At 38.3% G+C, this 14,173-nt stretch overlaps 2 protein-coding genes and 1 pseudogene across 7 annotated transcripts; 1 reads left to right on the top strand and 2 right to left on the bottom strand.

Moving 5' to 3' along the window:
* Positions 1-104: 104 nt before the first annotated feature.
* On the bottom strand, positions 105-1,829 carry BBX18 (B-box zinc finger family protein). The gene is made up of 5 exons (NM_127704.3): positions 1,498-1,829; positions 1,019-1,115; positions 812-927; positions 564-728; positions 105-487 (listed from the first exon to the last, which is right to left on the bottom strand). Exons 1-5 carry the CDS (start codon positions 1,588-1,590, stop codon positions 440-442), a joined length of 519 nt encoding a protein of 172 aa, NP_565507.1. The 5' UTR covers positions 1,591-1,829; the 3' UTR covers positions 105-439.
* Positions 1,830-2,879: 1,050 nt separating this feature from the next.
* On the bottom strand, positions 2,880-5,470 carry AT2G21310 (annotated as a pseudogene; the record flags this gene model as incomplete). The annotated part of the gene is made up of 1 exon: positions 2,880-5,470.
* Positions 5,471-8,114: 2,644 nt separating this feature from the next.
* AT2G21300 (ATP binding microtubule motor family protein) lies at positions 8,115-14,060 on the top strand. 5 transcript variants are annotated; one of them, NM_127702.4, is made up of 15 exons: positions 8,115-8,326; positions 8,750-8,804; positions 9,794-10,019; positions 10,222-10,311; positions 10,392-10,492; positions 10,577-10,690; positions 10,785-10,866; positions 11,024-11,091; positions 11,184-11,249; positions 11,341-11,465; positions 11,609-11,945; positions 12,055-12,153; positions 12,248-12,898; positions 12,981-13,291; positions 13,372-14,060. In NM_127702.4, the coding sequence occupies exons 3-15, from the start codon at positions 9,800-9,802 to the stop codon at positions 13,694-13,696; spliced, it is 2,589 nt and encodes an 862-aa protein (NP_179726.2). In that variant the 5' UTR covers positions 8,115-8,326; positions 8,750-8,804; positions 9,794-9,799; the 3' UTR covers positions 13,697-14,060. The 5 variants fall into 5 exon arrangements, with proteins under 5 accessions (NP_179726.2, NP_001324575.1, NP_001031385.1 ...); NM_001036308.2 differs by lacking the exons at positions 8,115-8,326; positions 8,750-8,804 and adding exons at positions 9,405-9,431; positions 9,519-9,629 and having other exon boundaries at positions 13,372-13,938; NM_001335743.1 differs by lacking the exon at positions 8,115-8,326 and having other exon boundaries at positions 8,681-8,804; positions 13,372-13,937.
* The last annotated feature ends 113 nt before the right edge of the window (positions 14,061-14,173 follow it).

Here is a 14,173-nt window from a genome sequence, read left to right as displayed (position 1 = left end):
AAACATCGAAACAGTATGTTGAGACTTGAGTAATGAGAGATTGCAGTTCAAGATCATATGACTCTCAAATTACTCATGTTTATAACTCAGAGTTAACAAAACTAATCAGAGAGAGAAGAAGAAGATAATAGTCATGGCTCATGGTGATCACTTAAACCGAGCCAAGAAGGCATCTCCTTTAATGGCTAACCATTTTACTATTTTCTATTAAAGCTTTGTCTGAATGTGAGAAGAGAGAAAATCATATATTTGAGATATAACTCTGAAGAATCGTTATCCACTAATTGATCATTTCACAAAAGAAAGGAAAAGAGAAGAAATTCAGAAAACAACATATTTGTTTCCTCTAAGCTAATTTCTTCAAAACAAAATAAGACATTTCCCTGTAAAGATACTGTTCTTGCATAGGTTCTTACTTGATCTTGTGTATCTGCGATCACTATTCATGCTCGTGATTGTTTGCGTTATTTACATCAATACCCTCCTCCTTGAAACACAAACAAAACAGCTTTAGAGACACTGAGGCAAGATTGATTATGTTCATCTAGATAAGATACACGTACTTGGTTATGTGATCCAGGCTCGTGTACTCTTTGAGGATTGGAGTTAAGATCGATCATATTATGATCATGATCACCATTCCCATTTGATTCTTGACCACGACCAGAGGAAGCCTTTTGACACCGTAGTCCCAGTTGGTCAGCATGATTAGGCTTATCGCCTGGAAACTACAAGAACACAACATTGTAAAGAACAGTCAATACCACAAATCAAGAATGCTTCAAGATCCTTGCATTTTCAAAAGTCAAACCTCAATTCTCTGTCTCAGTAATAGAAACCGCCTATGTGTTCTCTTCCCACCAACATGTACCACCATATCACATTGTAGACAAAGGGAACTACCATCTATCTCACAGTAAAAGAATGCTGTTCATCGATCAACAACAAAACAAACATGTCAAAAACTGAAACTTCCGCTTCCTCTTATACACTAAAGAAAGAGGAATCATATCAATACCGGGTGCATTTTCGCATATGTCACAGCTTGGTGCATTACTCGGATCAGCTAAGCCTACACGAAGATGCCGACTAGCCAGCTTGTTGCACTTATGAACCTAAACACACAAACAAAAATGTTTCTTTCTTATAACTTATATCTAACCACGTCCTCAATCAAAGCCATTGCAGATAACAAAAAGTCTCATAGCTCTTCCAGCTTCAATAGAGTGACTGTAACTGTAAATAAAGTGTATCACCAGAGAACTGCTATATGCAAAGTTCAAATTATGACAAGCTAAAATCACTAGAATGTTTCTTTAACAATCAAAACACAACTTTTGGTACTACTTTGGCCATGTTCGAGTTATAATAACCTCAAAATCTATAAATTTAGCACTTCAACTAGATATTGTCTCAAAAATTCCAAATTTTTGCATTTGTTGAGATAAAAGTGTTACTTTAAGAAAAATGAGATTTTTTTCAGGTAAAGGTGGTTACTTTTTCGTCGCAGGAGCAACAGAGGGCAGCTTCGTCGGCGGCGCAAAAGACGATAGCGGCGGCGCTCTCACAAGCATCACACAAAATTCGCATGTTTTTTACTCAAACGATTAGTCTCACTTTCAAAGTTAGCATCTTTCGCCAAACCCAAATTCTGATTGTTGAAGCGGAAGATGGAGAGACTAAAGGGTTTAGGATTAATGGATAATACGAGATAAAGTAAGAAGAGGAAGGAGATTTTTTGAATCAAACTAAGAAGAAGAAGAAGAAGAAGAAGAAGAAGAAGAAGAAGAAGAAGAAAGCAGAGAGCAGCAGAGAAATATGATGGATAGATGAATTTGCAGACGCTGCGAGTAGCTTGTATATGTATACTCGCTCTATCTCCCCTTTATTTGATTTCCCTTCTGATGGCCAAAATTAAACATAGATAGGATTTTTTTTTTTTTTTTTTGTATTTGACTCTTTGTCAAATATTTTTTAATCTTTTAAAATTTTTTCACATTTTTAGGAATATGTTCTATATGAAATTATGGGTTTGAATGGTAGGTGAGTGTATACACCATTTTGATTGTTAATTTGTTATTAATTATTTTAAAAGGAAATTGCAGTGTCAAAAATGGTCTCAAAATTTATCATTAATTGTTATTGTAATTTTTTTTGAACTATTCTACTATAGTTTTTGTGTACTTTTGCTAAGCTGAAAATCTTAACACATTCTGAAGTATCAATTGGAGCATATAATATTGAAAATTCAACTATACATTTTTATTAGTAAATGTTGATGTAAAAAAAAAAAGCTTGAATCTTTAACTGTTTTATGCGGAAGCTCTCACTAAATCTCTCTTTGTTCGATCACTCGTGTGTTTAGACAAAGAAAGTAAAACAGACACAAGCAAATGTTAACCCAGTTCACGTTCAGTGATGAACGCTACGTCTGGACCGAGATTACCCGGAAATCCACTAGAAAGCCTTGGTTACACAAACCCTTAGAAACAAGACTGAATAAACTTTCAGCTGCCTCTCTTGCACTTACTCTCTTAACCCTAATGTCTCACTTATCTTCTCCTTTATACAACTCTACTCACCGCCACGCTCCTCTCTCTTCTTCCGTACTCTGTTTCAAATGCAGAGACAAAGAGACAAAATGGTTGAACCATTGGCAAGAGGTTAATTACGTCTCTAGCCTTGATGAGCTGTATGACAAAGCACGTGCGCCTCTCGTGACTTCGTTTCTTTCACAAGCTGAGACCTTCTCTTTGGATTAGAGTCTTTATGACACTTTAGGCAATACTTCCACAAAACTTCACCTTGCCTTAGTGTCAACCTTTCCTTTGCTTCCCTTCTAGTGTAACTTGATTTCCATCTCGGACCATGATCCCTTATCAGGCACTTGTAACCCTGAGCTTCTTCAACGCGCTCAGGAACTTGTTAACCGGTACCACCTTTGTGAAAATATCCGATGGATTATGAACTGTGGATATTTTCAGCACTTTCACTTCTCCATCAGTGATTGCATCTCTGATGTAATGAAACCTTCTCTGGATATGCTTTGTCCTTTCATGATGAACTGCATTCTTTGCTAAAGCTATAGCACTCTGAGAATCACAATGGATATCTACCGCTCCTTGTTTAAATCCCAGCTCATTCATCAAGTCTTTTAGCCAATATGCTTCTTTTGCAGCCTCTGTTAAGGCTATATACTCAGCCTCTGTTGATGACAGTGCAACAACTGGCTGCAAGCATGACCTCCAGCTTACTATGTTCCCTCCTACAGTGAATGTGTACCCTGTGGTCGATCTACTTCGATCACGATCTCCAGAGTGATCTGAATCACAGTACCCTGTCACCACAAAATCACCTTCTCTCTTGTACTGCAGCCTTGAATCAATAGACCCCTTAATGTAACGGAGAACCCATTTCACACCTAGCCAATGATTCATCAATGGTTTACTCATAAACCTACTTATGACTCCAACAGGATGAGCAAGGTCAGGCCTTGACCCGATCATAGAATACATTATGCTTCCCACTGCATTTGCATAAGGTATAGACTTCATTTGATCAGCTTGCTCCTCTGCTTCAGTCTCTGTTGCTGCTACAAACTTCATATGTGGTGCCAATGGTGTTTTAACAGGCTTGCATTCATCCATTCTGAATGTCTTTAACACCTTTTGCAGATAACTTCTCTGAGATAACTCCAAAATATTTTCTTCTCGGTTTCTTGTTATCTCCATTCCCAGAATTTTCCTTGCAGGCCCCAAATCCTTCATTTCAAACTCTGAACTCAGTCTTTCCTTTAATTCCTTGACTGTTTCCTTGTTCTTTGATATGATCAACATATCATCAACATACAAGAGAAGAAATGTTCTTTCTTCTTCAGAAAATAAATCCATACTTTTCTTGTAAGGTCATCAATAAACGTGATAAAGTACTGACAATTACCTAGTGAGTTTGGTACTGATGGCGCTCCCCAAAGATCCGAGTGAATGTACTCAAGTTTCTCTCTTGTGACATGTTTTGCAGACCCAAAACCAACTCTATGTGTTTTCCCGTACACACAGTCTTCACAAAACTCGAGACCATTTATCTTTTCAGCTTGAAGGCATCCTTTCTTGATCAACACATCAATATTTCTCTGACTCATATGGCATAATCTGCTGTGCCATATCTTTGATTCATCTTTTGAGCTTGTAACTGCGTTTGCATTTCCTGTTACAACAACTCCTTGCAAGAGGTACAAAGTACCAACTTTCTTTCCTTTAAGTAGTGTCATGCAGCCTTTGACAACCTTTAATGTCCCAGCCTTAGACTGGAACCAGCAACCTTGATCTTCTAATGTTCCCATCGAGATCAAGTTCTTGGACATACTTGGGACATATCTCACATTCTTGAGAAGAACGGTTGTATTATCATCATTCTGAATCCTTATGCTTCCAATGCCTTTGATCTCAGAATATGTTTGATTTGCCATCTTCACTCTTCCGGTTTGTGACTCATCAAACTCAACAAACCAGTCCCTTCTTGGTGTCATATGAAATGAGCACCCTGTGTCCATTATCCACTCGTTGTCAACTTCTTGATTGTCTGCATTCGACTCTTCTCTTACTGCTAAAGCAGCAGCATCTGCAGCTTGTCCTATGACATTAGAGGATTCTCCCTTCTCTGAGTTGTTTCCTTTCTTGTTCTTTTCTTTCCAGACATAACATTGTTTCTTAAAATGTCCTTCCTTGCCACAAACCCAACACACCTTCTTTTCCCTTGACTTTGATCTGCTTTGACTCTTGTTTCTTTCACTACTCTTGTCTCGTTTCTCAGATCTTCCTCTGTCTTGAACAAACAGAGCGTCAGAGCTGTTCTTGAGCATTTTTCCACTGGCTCCAAGCTCTAATACCTTAGATCTGATTGCTCCTGTGATCTCATCAAGAGCAAGAGTGGTTTTGCCGTACTTCAAAGTATCTTTGAGCTGATCAAACTGCTTAGGTAATGACATAAGCAGAACAATGGCTTGGTCTTCGTCCGGTACAGAAACTTTAACATTCTCCAGATCAGAAATCAACTTAAAGAAATCATTCACGTTCTCTTCAATAGTCATGCTATCAGACATCTTATACCCATAAAGCCTTTGCTTTAAATAAATCCTATTTGGTAAAGATTTAGCCATGAACAGCTTGTCTAACACTCTGATCATACCTGCAGCAGTCTTCTCCTTTATGACCTTCCTTAGAACGTGATTTCCTAGACTCAGTATGACTGTAGATCTAGCTTTTCCTCTCTTCTCCTTTAGGACTTTGTCTTCTGTTTTTGTTAGCAAAGAATCAGTTTCAGCTGTTGACTCTTCTTCCTCAATGGCTTCGTCTTCTTCGAGCCCTTCTAACAAACCCAGCAACTCTATGTGAGCAAGCAACTTTTCTTTCCAAAGGACGTAATCTCCTTCTCCATCCAACTTTTCCACCTCCGAATGCCCAGAAGTCATGATTAGTAAGAAAGTTCAAAGCTTTAACACCAAAGCTTCAACCTTTATGAAGTCTGAACCTGCTTTATCACCAAAGCTTCAAACTTTATAAAGTTCAAACCTTTCTTCAACCTTTAAACTCAACCTGGCTCTGATACCAATTTGTTGATGTAAAAAAAAAAAGCTTGAATCTTTAACTGTTTTATGCGGAAGCTCTCACTAAATCTCTCTTTGTTCGATCACTCGTGTGTTTAGACAAAGAAAGTAAAACAGACACAAGCAAATGTTAACCCAGTTCACGTTCAGTGATGAACGCTACGTCTGGACCGAGATTACCCGGAAATCCACTAGAAAGCCTTGGTTACACAAACCCTTAGAAACAAGACTGAATAAACTTTCAGCTGCCTCTCTTGCACTTACTCTCTTAACCCTAATGTCTCACTTATCTTCTCCTTTATACAACTCTACTCACCGCCACGCTCCTCTCTCTTCTTCCGTACTCTGTTTCAAATGCAGAGACAAAGAGACAAAATGGTTGAACCATTGGCAAGAGGTTAATTACGTCTCTAGCTTTGATGAGCTGTATGACAAAGCACGTGCGCCTCTCGTGACTTCGTTTCTTTCACAAGCTGAGACCTTCTCTTTGGATTAGAGTCTTTATGACACTTTAGGCAATACTTCCACAGTAAAGAAATTGTATTCATTTTTACATAAACTTACCATGCATGTACGATTATTACATGTATAGCCGTATAGGCAAGGTTACCAAATGGTACTCGTTGATTCAGAAGAAAATCCAAAGAGAAAGCCTGATATTTGATTCAAATGCATGTTGTTACATAACTGAAAAGTCATATCTATATATTGGAATCGAACTTAGGTTCAGAGTCTAGGGACCCAATGGTAAAGTAGAAACTATATTAGACAAATGACTTTGTAAGTGATGTTTCCTTCCTTTTGTCAAAGTTTGTAGAATGTTCGAGTTCGTCTAATCTCGTCCACGGAAATGTTTGTATTTTTGGTAATTTGTAATCAATTCCACGTTATTTATCATTGGTGTAACAGAAATGGTGTCTTTTACGATAGGCTAGTTTTAGTAATAATAGTGACAAAATACAACAACAAGGAAATATAAGAGCCACACGAGAATGGAAAACAGAAATGGTAGGGTCAAAACTATCAACAGCCACTGAAACTGGTGGTCAAGAAGTAATTATCGTTTCCTAGTAGGTTTGTTTTCGTTTTTTTTTCTTTCCTACTATGTCCCAAATATTCAATTTTGGACAAAAATCTCAATTCCAGTATTCTGAAAATGTTTCTGCGTCGGTCCAATCAATGATCTTTAGATATTTATAGAGGGTTCAATAGATTTTTTTAGACCTTGATTGACCATTTGCATTTATTAGTTTTGGCTCTCTTCTTATCAGTTTTTTTTCTTTGTTTCTATGTAAAAAGTATAAGCAACCACATATCTATATCGTTTTCCTCCTAATTTTGCAATATTGTTTTCATCAATAAATACCACTAAATGCTAGCAATTTGGTCAGCCAAACAATATTTTTTAGAGTTAGGTTTTCTAAAACATTGTTACTTTGTTAGTACTTAGTAGAAACTATATTCTTAAAATTGAAACTATATAAGTATATAACAGAAGTTGGTCTGATTCATACTCGTGTACAAAATTTCAAGAATACAAAATTTTAAGCCCATAAAACAAATCAATGAGTACTGAGCAAGTATTAGTATAATGGGCTTTATGTGTGAGGCCATTGAAGATTTAAGCGTAATTTTTTCTTTTCTTCGATAGTATTCGTGTCAGGCTTTTGTGATATCCAAAAACTATGGGCATGACTGCACGAGGATGACAGTTTTTTTTTTTTTTTACCAGCAAATTAGTCACTTTTTTGTTCTCACTTACCAACTTAGACCATGAGATTTCAGGTCAAAGTTTACGTAAATGTTACCAATTATACATTGGATCTAAATTTAACGGTTTAGGTAAAAAAAACATTGAATCTAAGGACTAAATTTTTATGTAGACATGTTACCAATTTACTTTTTGTACATTGTTTTCAAGAGGCTAATTGTAAAAATGTGTTATTAATATGTAAATTGGGCTTGCTGATAAAATAGGAATGTTAGTTATGTTACTATTTAGCACATGGAGCATTAATTACAGTTGATTAGGGTTTATGACTTGTGGGAAAAAAATGAGAGGTTATAGAATCATGGTTAATGACTTTTGACTTCATTTTTTCTTCCTTGTTTATTTTATTATATACTTTCTAGTTTCTATAATAAGTGGACCGACAAAACTAAAAAAGTGATCCGTGAATTTCGCTATTTAACTAATTTCACGTTTGTTTGGTAAAATGCTATGTCAGTGCATGAGCAAAAAAGGTTGTAAAATAAAGCTGAAGTTGTAAAATAAAATGTTATTTTTATTTTAATTTATTCGAGAGCCTCTGGATGGATGAGAGAGTTTAGAAACACTTGGGCTCCGTACCTTTCAACGGCTATAAAGGAGCGGTCCTCTTGCCACGTGTCAAAGGCGTAACTGAGAAGAATTATCGCAATAAATTTAAAAAACCGAAAAGCCAACGTGGCAGGGCTTTCTCAGATACCCGACAACGTTCCCAGGGGTAATTTAGGTATTTCAAAAGGTATCTTCCTTCCACCGCATTCTCTCGGTTCAACAAATACAAAGGAGAGAGAGAGAGAAGAGGCGCTTCGCTACGAGATTTGCGGGACCAAATCAATGCCCATTGGTCCCTCCTCCTTCACACTGAGAGAGCCATTGGCCAATTTCCAGATATAGACGACGACGACGACGAAGCAGCAGCATGATGATGGAGTAACTAGACGAAGACGAAGAAGGTAATGTACTGTGATTCTCTCTCTTTCTCTCCGGATTTTTCGCACTATGTGTAATGTGTGATAGAGATCCTGGGTTCTTCTTTGAGCTTCCGATTCCACTGTTTCATAGATTAGATAGAGAGACCTTGATTTCTCAAATTTCTCCTCTGATTTCTGATTTTCTTAATTTGGGTGAAGTGTTGTTTCTTTATCTGATTTTTTTGACCAGCTTGATTCTAGGAATTATTTTGGGTCAAGTGTTCCCTATTTTTTAGATCGAGATTGCTATTTTTGGAAATTTTAGTGGAGAACACTTGGCGTTTTTATTTGGATGCGCTTTATAGATTCAGAAATTTCTATCTAGGGTTTATTATATTTCCTATTCCACTTTCAAAATCAGTCTTGTGTGTGTTTTAATGCTGATATCTGTGGTGGATGTTTCAGATTAGAGGAGCTTCTGAAGAATCACTTTGAGGAAGAAGACAACATATCTCACAAGGTATAAAGCCTCTCTCACTCATATTCAACATCTAACACACAAAATATTGTACACATTGTACATGAACAAGAGAAGATTTAGAGTTTCTTAGTTATCAAGATGTGGGGTATTTTGCATTCAAGTCAAAATCTATTATTATATTGAATTAGTCATGATTTCTTTTTATGTTAACTTAGACTTTTGTTTTTCCTTTGTTTCATTATTATGATTAACTCAAGTGCGCTGTTGAGAAAGACTTATGAGTATACAACAACTTCTATATATTAAATTCCTTTCTCTTTTTTTTTTGTTCTGTCTGCTTTTGCGTGTGTAAGATTACAATCAAAGTACTTTGAATATGATGATAACTTTTTCTTTTTCAGTTCTTTCTTTGCCATTATAATATAGAGATACGTTTAAACAGAGAAGGTATGGTTTTGTGGGTCCTTTTGTTACTTATATTTTCTTTAAAGAAACTTTAGATTGATGATACATGACTTCGTTTTCAAGCATAGTTAGTGGGTGACCACTAAAGATAAAAAAAAGTCGGTAGTCTTTTTGTTGTTTGTTCTTCAGTTTAAAGGTTGATCACCTTCTAAGTAAGCTCTCTTTTGTTATTCTAATTACAACATCCCTCCCTATTAATAAGTAATAAGTCATCTCTCTTTCGGTTTCTTTTTCTTTCTGTTTAAGCAGTGTGTTGAAGAAATTCTTAATTCTAGTGTTTAAATACAGTGTAATCGACATACGTACTATGAGCTTGCTTTGTTGAACTGTTCAAGTTTCCTCTGTTTTTAAGGAACACTACTAAGAGATTTTTTAGGCATGTTTCTTGTTTTTGGTTTGGTAAGTTGAGATTTCTGAGCTTTATCATTTCTTTATGGTTGTGTTAGTTGGAAAGTAAGTACTCTTTTGGTCTCTCCTCAGATCTATTCTGTTCTTGATAGCTTTCAACATTCCTTAAAATATGAATGAAATGAGCTCATTGTGCATCATTGTGATTTGACCAGTGAGCAATGGGAGCGATTGCTGGAGAAGAGCTGAAGAAAATGGAGAAGACACAGGTGCATGTTGCCCGGGAAGAGAAGATATTGGTTCTGGTGAGACTGAGACCTCTGAACGAGAAAGAGATCTTGGCTAATGAAGCTGCGGACTGGGAATGCATCAACGACACCACCGTATTGTACAGAAACACGTTGCGTGAGGGCTCAACTTTTCCTTCTGCATACTCATTTGGTAAGAATCGCAATAATGGTGTTTTGAGTTCAAATTTCTTCTATGTGCTTAAATCAACTTCAATTATTGGTTTCTTTGAACTGTTCTATCCTCTTCTATAAATTTAAATCTACCTGGCCTTGTCCCTGTATATTTCACACTTGTACACCGCATCCATGAGTTGATTTAGATACCCATTTCTCTTTTGACATTTTGGTGACAGATAGAGTGTACCGAGGTGAATGCCCAACCAGACAAGTTTACGAAGATGGCCCCAAGGAAGTTGCTCTCTCGGTGGTCAAAGGAATTAACTGTAAGTTTCCTTTAATGTTGTAATGACGTAGACATCAATGGCGTGGATAGCCAAGTGATTCAATACTTATTGTTTCCCAGCTAGTATTTTCGCGTATGGTCAGACGAGCAGTGGAAAGACATACACCATGTCTGGTATAACTGAGTTTGCTGTGGCTGACATATTTGATTATATATTTAAGGTACTGCCAAAAATTAAGGCTGATTTTCTCGCATACTACTTTGATATGTATTCCTCTTTTCACTAATTGGACTGGACACTGCAGCATGAAGATAGGGCATTTGTTGTGAAATTTTCGGCTATAGAGATCTACAATGAGGCCATCCGCGATCTTCTCAGCCCAGATAGTACACCACTGAGGCTACGAGATGACCCTGAGGTGAAAGATTTTTTTTTCTCTCCTTACTGCGAGTTCTTTTTGTTAATAATGTTGTGTGACTCTCTTCTCGTGTTTTTCTTCTTCTTCCATTTAGAAAGGGGCCGCCGTTGAAAAAGCCACAGAGGAAACGCTGAGAGATTGGAACCATTTGAAGGAACTTATCTCAGTTTGTGAAGGTAATAATCTCAAATAGTCAACCTATTTTCTGTTACTACAACGAGCTGATAGTTATGGAGCTTGCTCAGGATTTGCAACTCAGGTTATTCTGTATAAAATGTTGTCTTAGAAATATCTCTCATCATGTTTCTTTACTTCTTGATTTTCTTATTGCAGCACAGCGGAAGATTGGTGAAACTTCACTAAATGAGAGAAGTTCAAGATCTCATCAAATTATCAAACTAGTAAAGCTCTTTTCTATCACTGGATCTAAGGCACAAAGATTTTCCTTTCTTTTTTTGCTCAGTGCCTTATCTAAATTGTTAACATTGTGTAGACAGTTGAAAGCTCTGCTCGTGAGTTCTTAGGCAAGGAAAACTCAACCACTCTCATGGCGAGTGTGGTATGTACTCATCTGCTTTATCTTCTTTTGGGTGTTAAGGTTATAAGCTTTGCCAATCATCTTGTTTGTACTCATTGTTTCTTATGTACAGAATTTTATTGATTTGGCGGGGAGCGAGCGTGCATCGCAGGCCTTATCAGCTGGTGCAAGACTTAAGGAGGGTTGTCATATCAATCGAAGCTTGCTGACTCTAGGAACAGTGATACGCAAACTCAGGTGTGGAAGTGATACTTTGGCTGACACTAAAACCATACTATTTTTAGCATTTTGACAAAACAAAATTGGGACTTTACAAGCATCTATATTTGTCTTTCTGAAACTTAATGTGCATTAATATAAAGACTGTCAACATGATGTAGCAACGGAAGACAAGGACACATCAACTATAGAGACTCCAAACTCACACGCATTCTTCAGCCGTGCTTGGGGGGCAATGCCAGAACCGCCATAGTCTGCACGCTGAGTCCAGCGAGGAGTCATGTGGAGCAGACTAGAAACACTCTCTTGTTTGCTTGCTGTGCCAAGGAAGTCACCACGAAAGCACAGATCAATGTTGTTATGTCAGACAAGGCTTTGGTGAAGCAACTACAGCGTGAGCTAGCCAGGCTCGAGAGCGAGCTGAGAAACCCAGCACCTGCAACCTCAAGCTGCGATTGTGGGGTGACACTGAGAAAGAAAGATCTTCAGATACAAAAGGTTTGTGCTTTTGGGAAAACCCAGAAGTTGTTTCCACAGATCTTTTGGCATGAGTTGGTTGATTTTTGTTTAGTTGGATTTATTCTGATCAAGCTTTGATGTCGTGCAGATGGAGAAGCAGCTTGCAGAAATGACAAAACAGCGGGATATTGCTCAATCTCGGCTTGAAGATTTTATGAAGATGGTGGAACACGATGCGTCTTCGAAGGTATCTCAGTTCAATGACAGTTTATCCAATAATCTTTTATATTTCGATAGCAGTTTTAGCTAACCATTTGTTTGTTTGTTTTTTTCCTTAAAAGGCTGGAACTCCGCATTTCCGTAACCGTACCAACAAGTGGGAGGATGGTTCAGTGTCAGAGATATCAGGCGTGGTTGATCCAGACAGGACCAGTTTCATATCAGATGGGACGTCAACGCCTCTGTCGACTGCAAGAGCTCATGTTAGGTCTCACTCTGATGATGATCTGGAGGAGGAAATGTCGCCCAGGCATTCAGGAGATCAATCAGAAGAATACTGCAAAGAGGTACAATGCATTGAGATGGAAGAATCGACCAGAGACATTAATAACGACAGTGAAGAAAGGACAGACGCAGAAACACTTTTGGGACACAATGCAGAGGCAAACGGTGAAACAGGTAGTGCTCAACACAGGATCCCGTCAAGTGTTAGAAGTGTCAGGAGGAGGAAGAGTTGGAGCCGTGGAGATACCATGACAGGCACAAGCACTCCTCCTGATGCCCTGGAGACAGACTACCGTGGAAGACCGGAGGGTCATGGATTTGCGTTTCCTGATTTGGAGTTTGGTTCTGGTGGGAAATTGTTGAGGAACGATTCAATGACTTCTCGTGGAAGTGATTCAACTGAGGCTCACAGCATTGGAACACCGTTGGTGGGAGAAGAGGGAGGTATCACCAGCATACGGTCATTTGTTGAAGGGCTGAAGGAGATGGTAAAAACCGTTAAAAACACTCTCGATATATATATCTTTTGCTACAAAAGGTGCAACTTCTTATGTGGAGCTTTGTATTCAGGTTTCGGATCCGGAGAATTCAGGGAAAATGAGGAAGGACATTGGTGTGGATGCTATGGAGGAAGAGGTGTCTGGGACAATGACAAACTGGTCGGAGGAATTCGAGAGACAGAGAGAACAAATTCTGGGGCTGTGGCAGACATGTCATGTCTCGTTGGTGCATAGAACGTACTTCTTCTTGCTCTTCACGGGAGATCAAGCGGATTCGATATACATCGGAGTAGAGCTAAGAAGACTCTCCTTTATGAAAGAAAGTTTCTCTCAAGGAAACCATGCCTTTGAAAGAGGACAGACACTCACAATAGCTTCAAGGTAAGTACTTTTAGCGTTTGCATTTGTATCCGCAGCAAACAACTAATGTTTTGTTAACTGCTTTTCCGGTTTTGCTGTAGCCTGAAGGCGCTTCATAGGGAGAGACGGATGCTAAGCAAGCTTGTCGGGAAGAGGTTTACTGGAGAGGAAAGGAAGAGACTTTACCAGAAGTTTGGGATTGCTGTGAACTCGAAACGTCGGCGGTTGCAGCTAGCGAACCAGCTCTGGAGTAAACCCAATGACATAACTCATGCGGTTGAAAGCGCAGCCGTTGTAGCGAAACTGGTTAGGTTTGTGGAGCAAGGTAGAGCTATGAAGGAGATGTTTGGTCTGAGCTTCACGCCTCCGCTACCGACAACGCGGAGATCACTAAACTGGAGGAAAAGCATGGCCACACTGTTCTAATTTTAATAGTCAACCACGTTCATATAATGGTTTCAAGGTTTGTACGTGTAAATCTTCTAGGCTTCTAGCTAATGGGTGTTTGATGAAAAAGATTCTTAGATGTTACCGCAGCCGAAGAGAACCTTTTCTGTTTCTTTTGCGTTGATGGGTTTTTAATATTGGAAACAGACATTATCTGATTCTGATGTTCGTTTTTCTTAACTGGCAAGTCGTCTGGGTAATATGATATTGATCCTTGTCCTATTTAAGCGCAACGAAACATCTCTTGAAATGAGTGACACTGGTCCAACAATGTTGCTTACGGGTTGGAACTACTGTTCTCAAGCACAAGGAGCCCAAAAGAATGATCGTTTCTAAACACTCGTTTATCTATACACAATTTATAACTATGGTATCAATTACATACTTCCAAAGCATGGCCTCAGTTTCGGAATTGGGTAAAAACAACAGAAGATGGAATCCAAAGCCCGACTCAAG

Source organism: Arabidopsis thaliana, chromosome 2, assembly GCF_000001735.4.
Source record: "Arabidopsis thaliana chromosome 2, partial sequence".
In the NCBI taxonomy this organism is placed as follows: Eukaryota; Viridiplantae; Streptophyta; class Magnoliopsida; order Brassicales; family Brassicaceae; genus Arabidopsis; species Arabidopsis thaliana.
The sequence above is the reverse complement of the archived record's forward strand: the minus strand, read 5'-3'. Positions and strand labels throughout refer to the sequence as shown.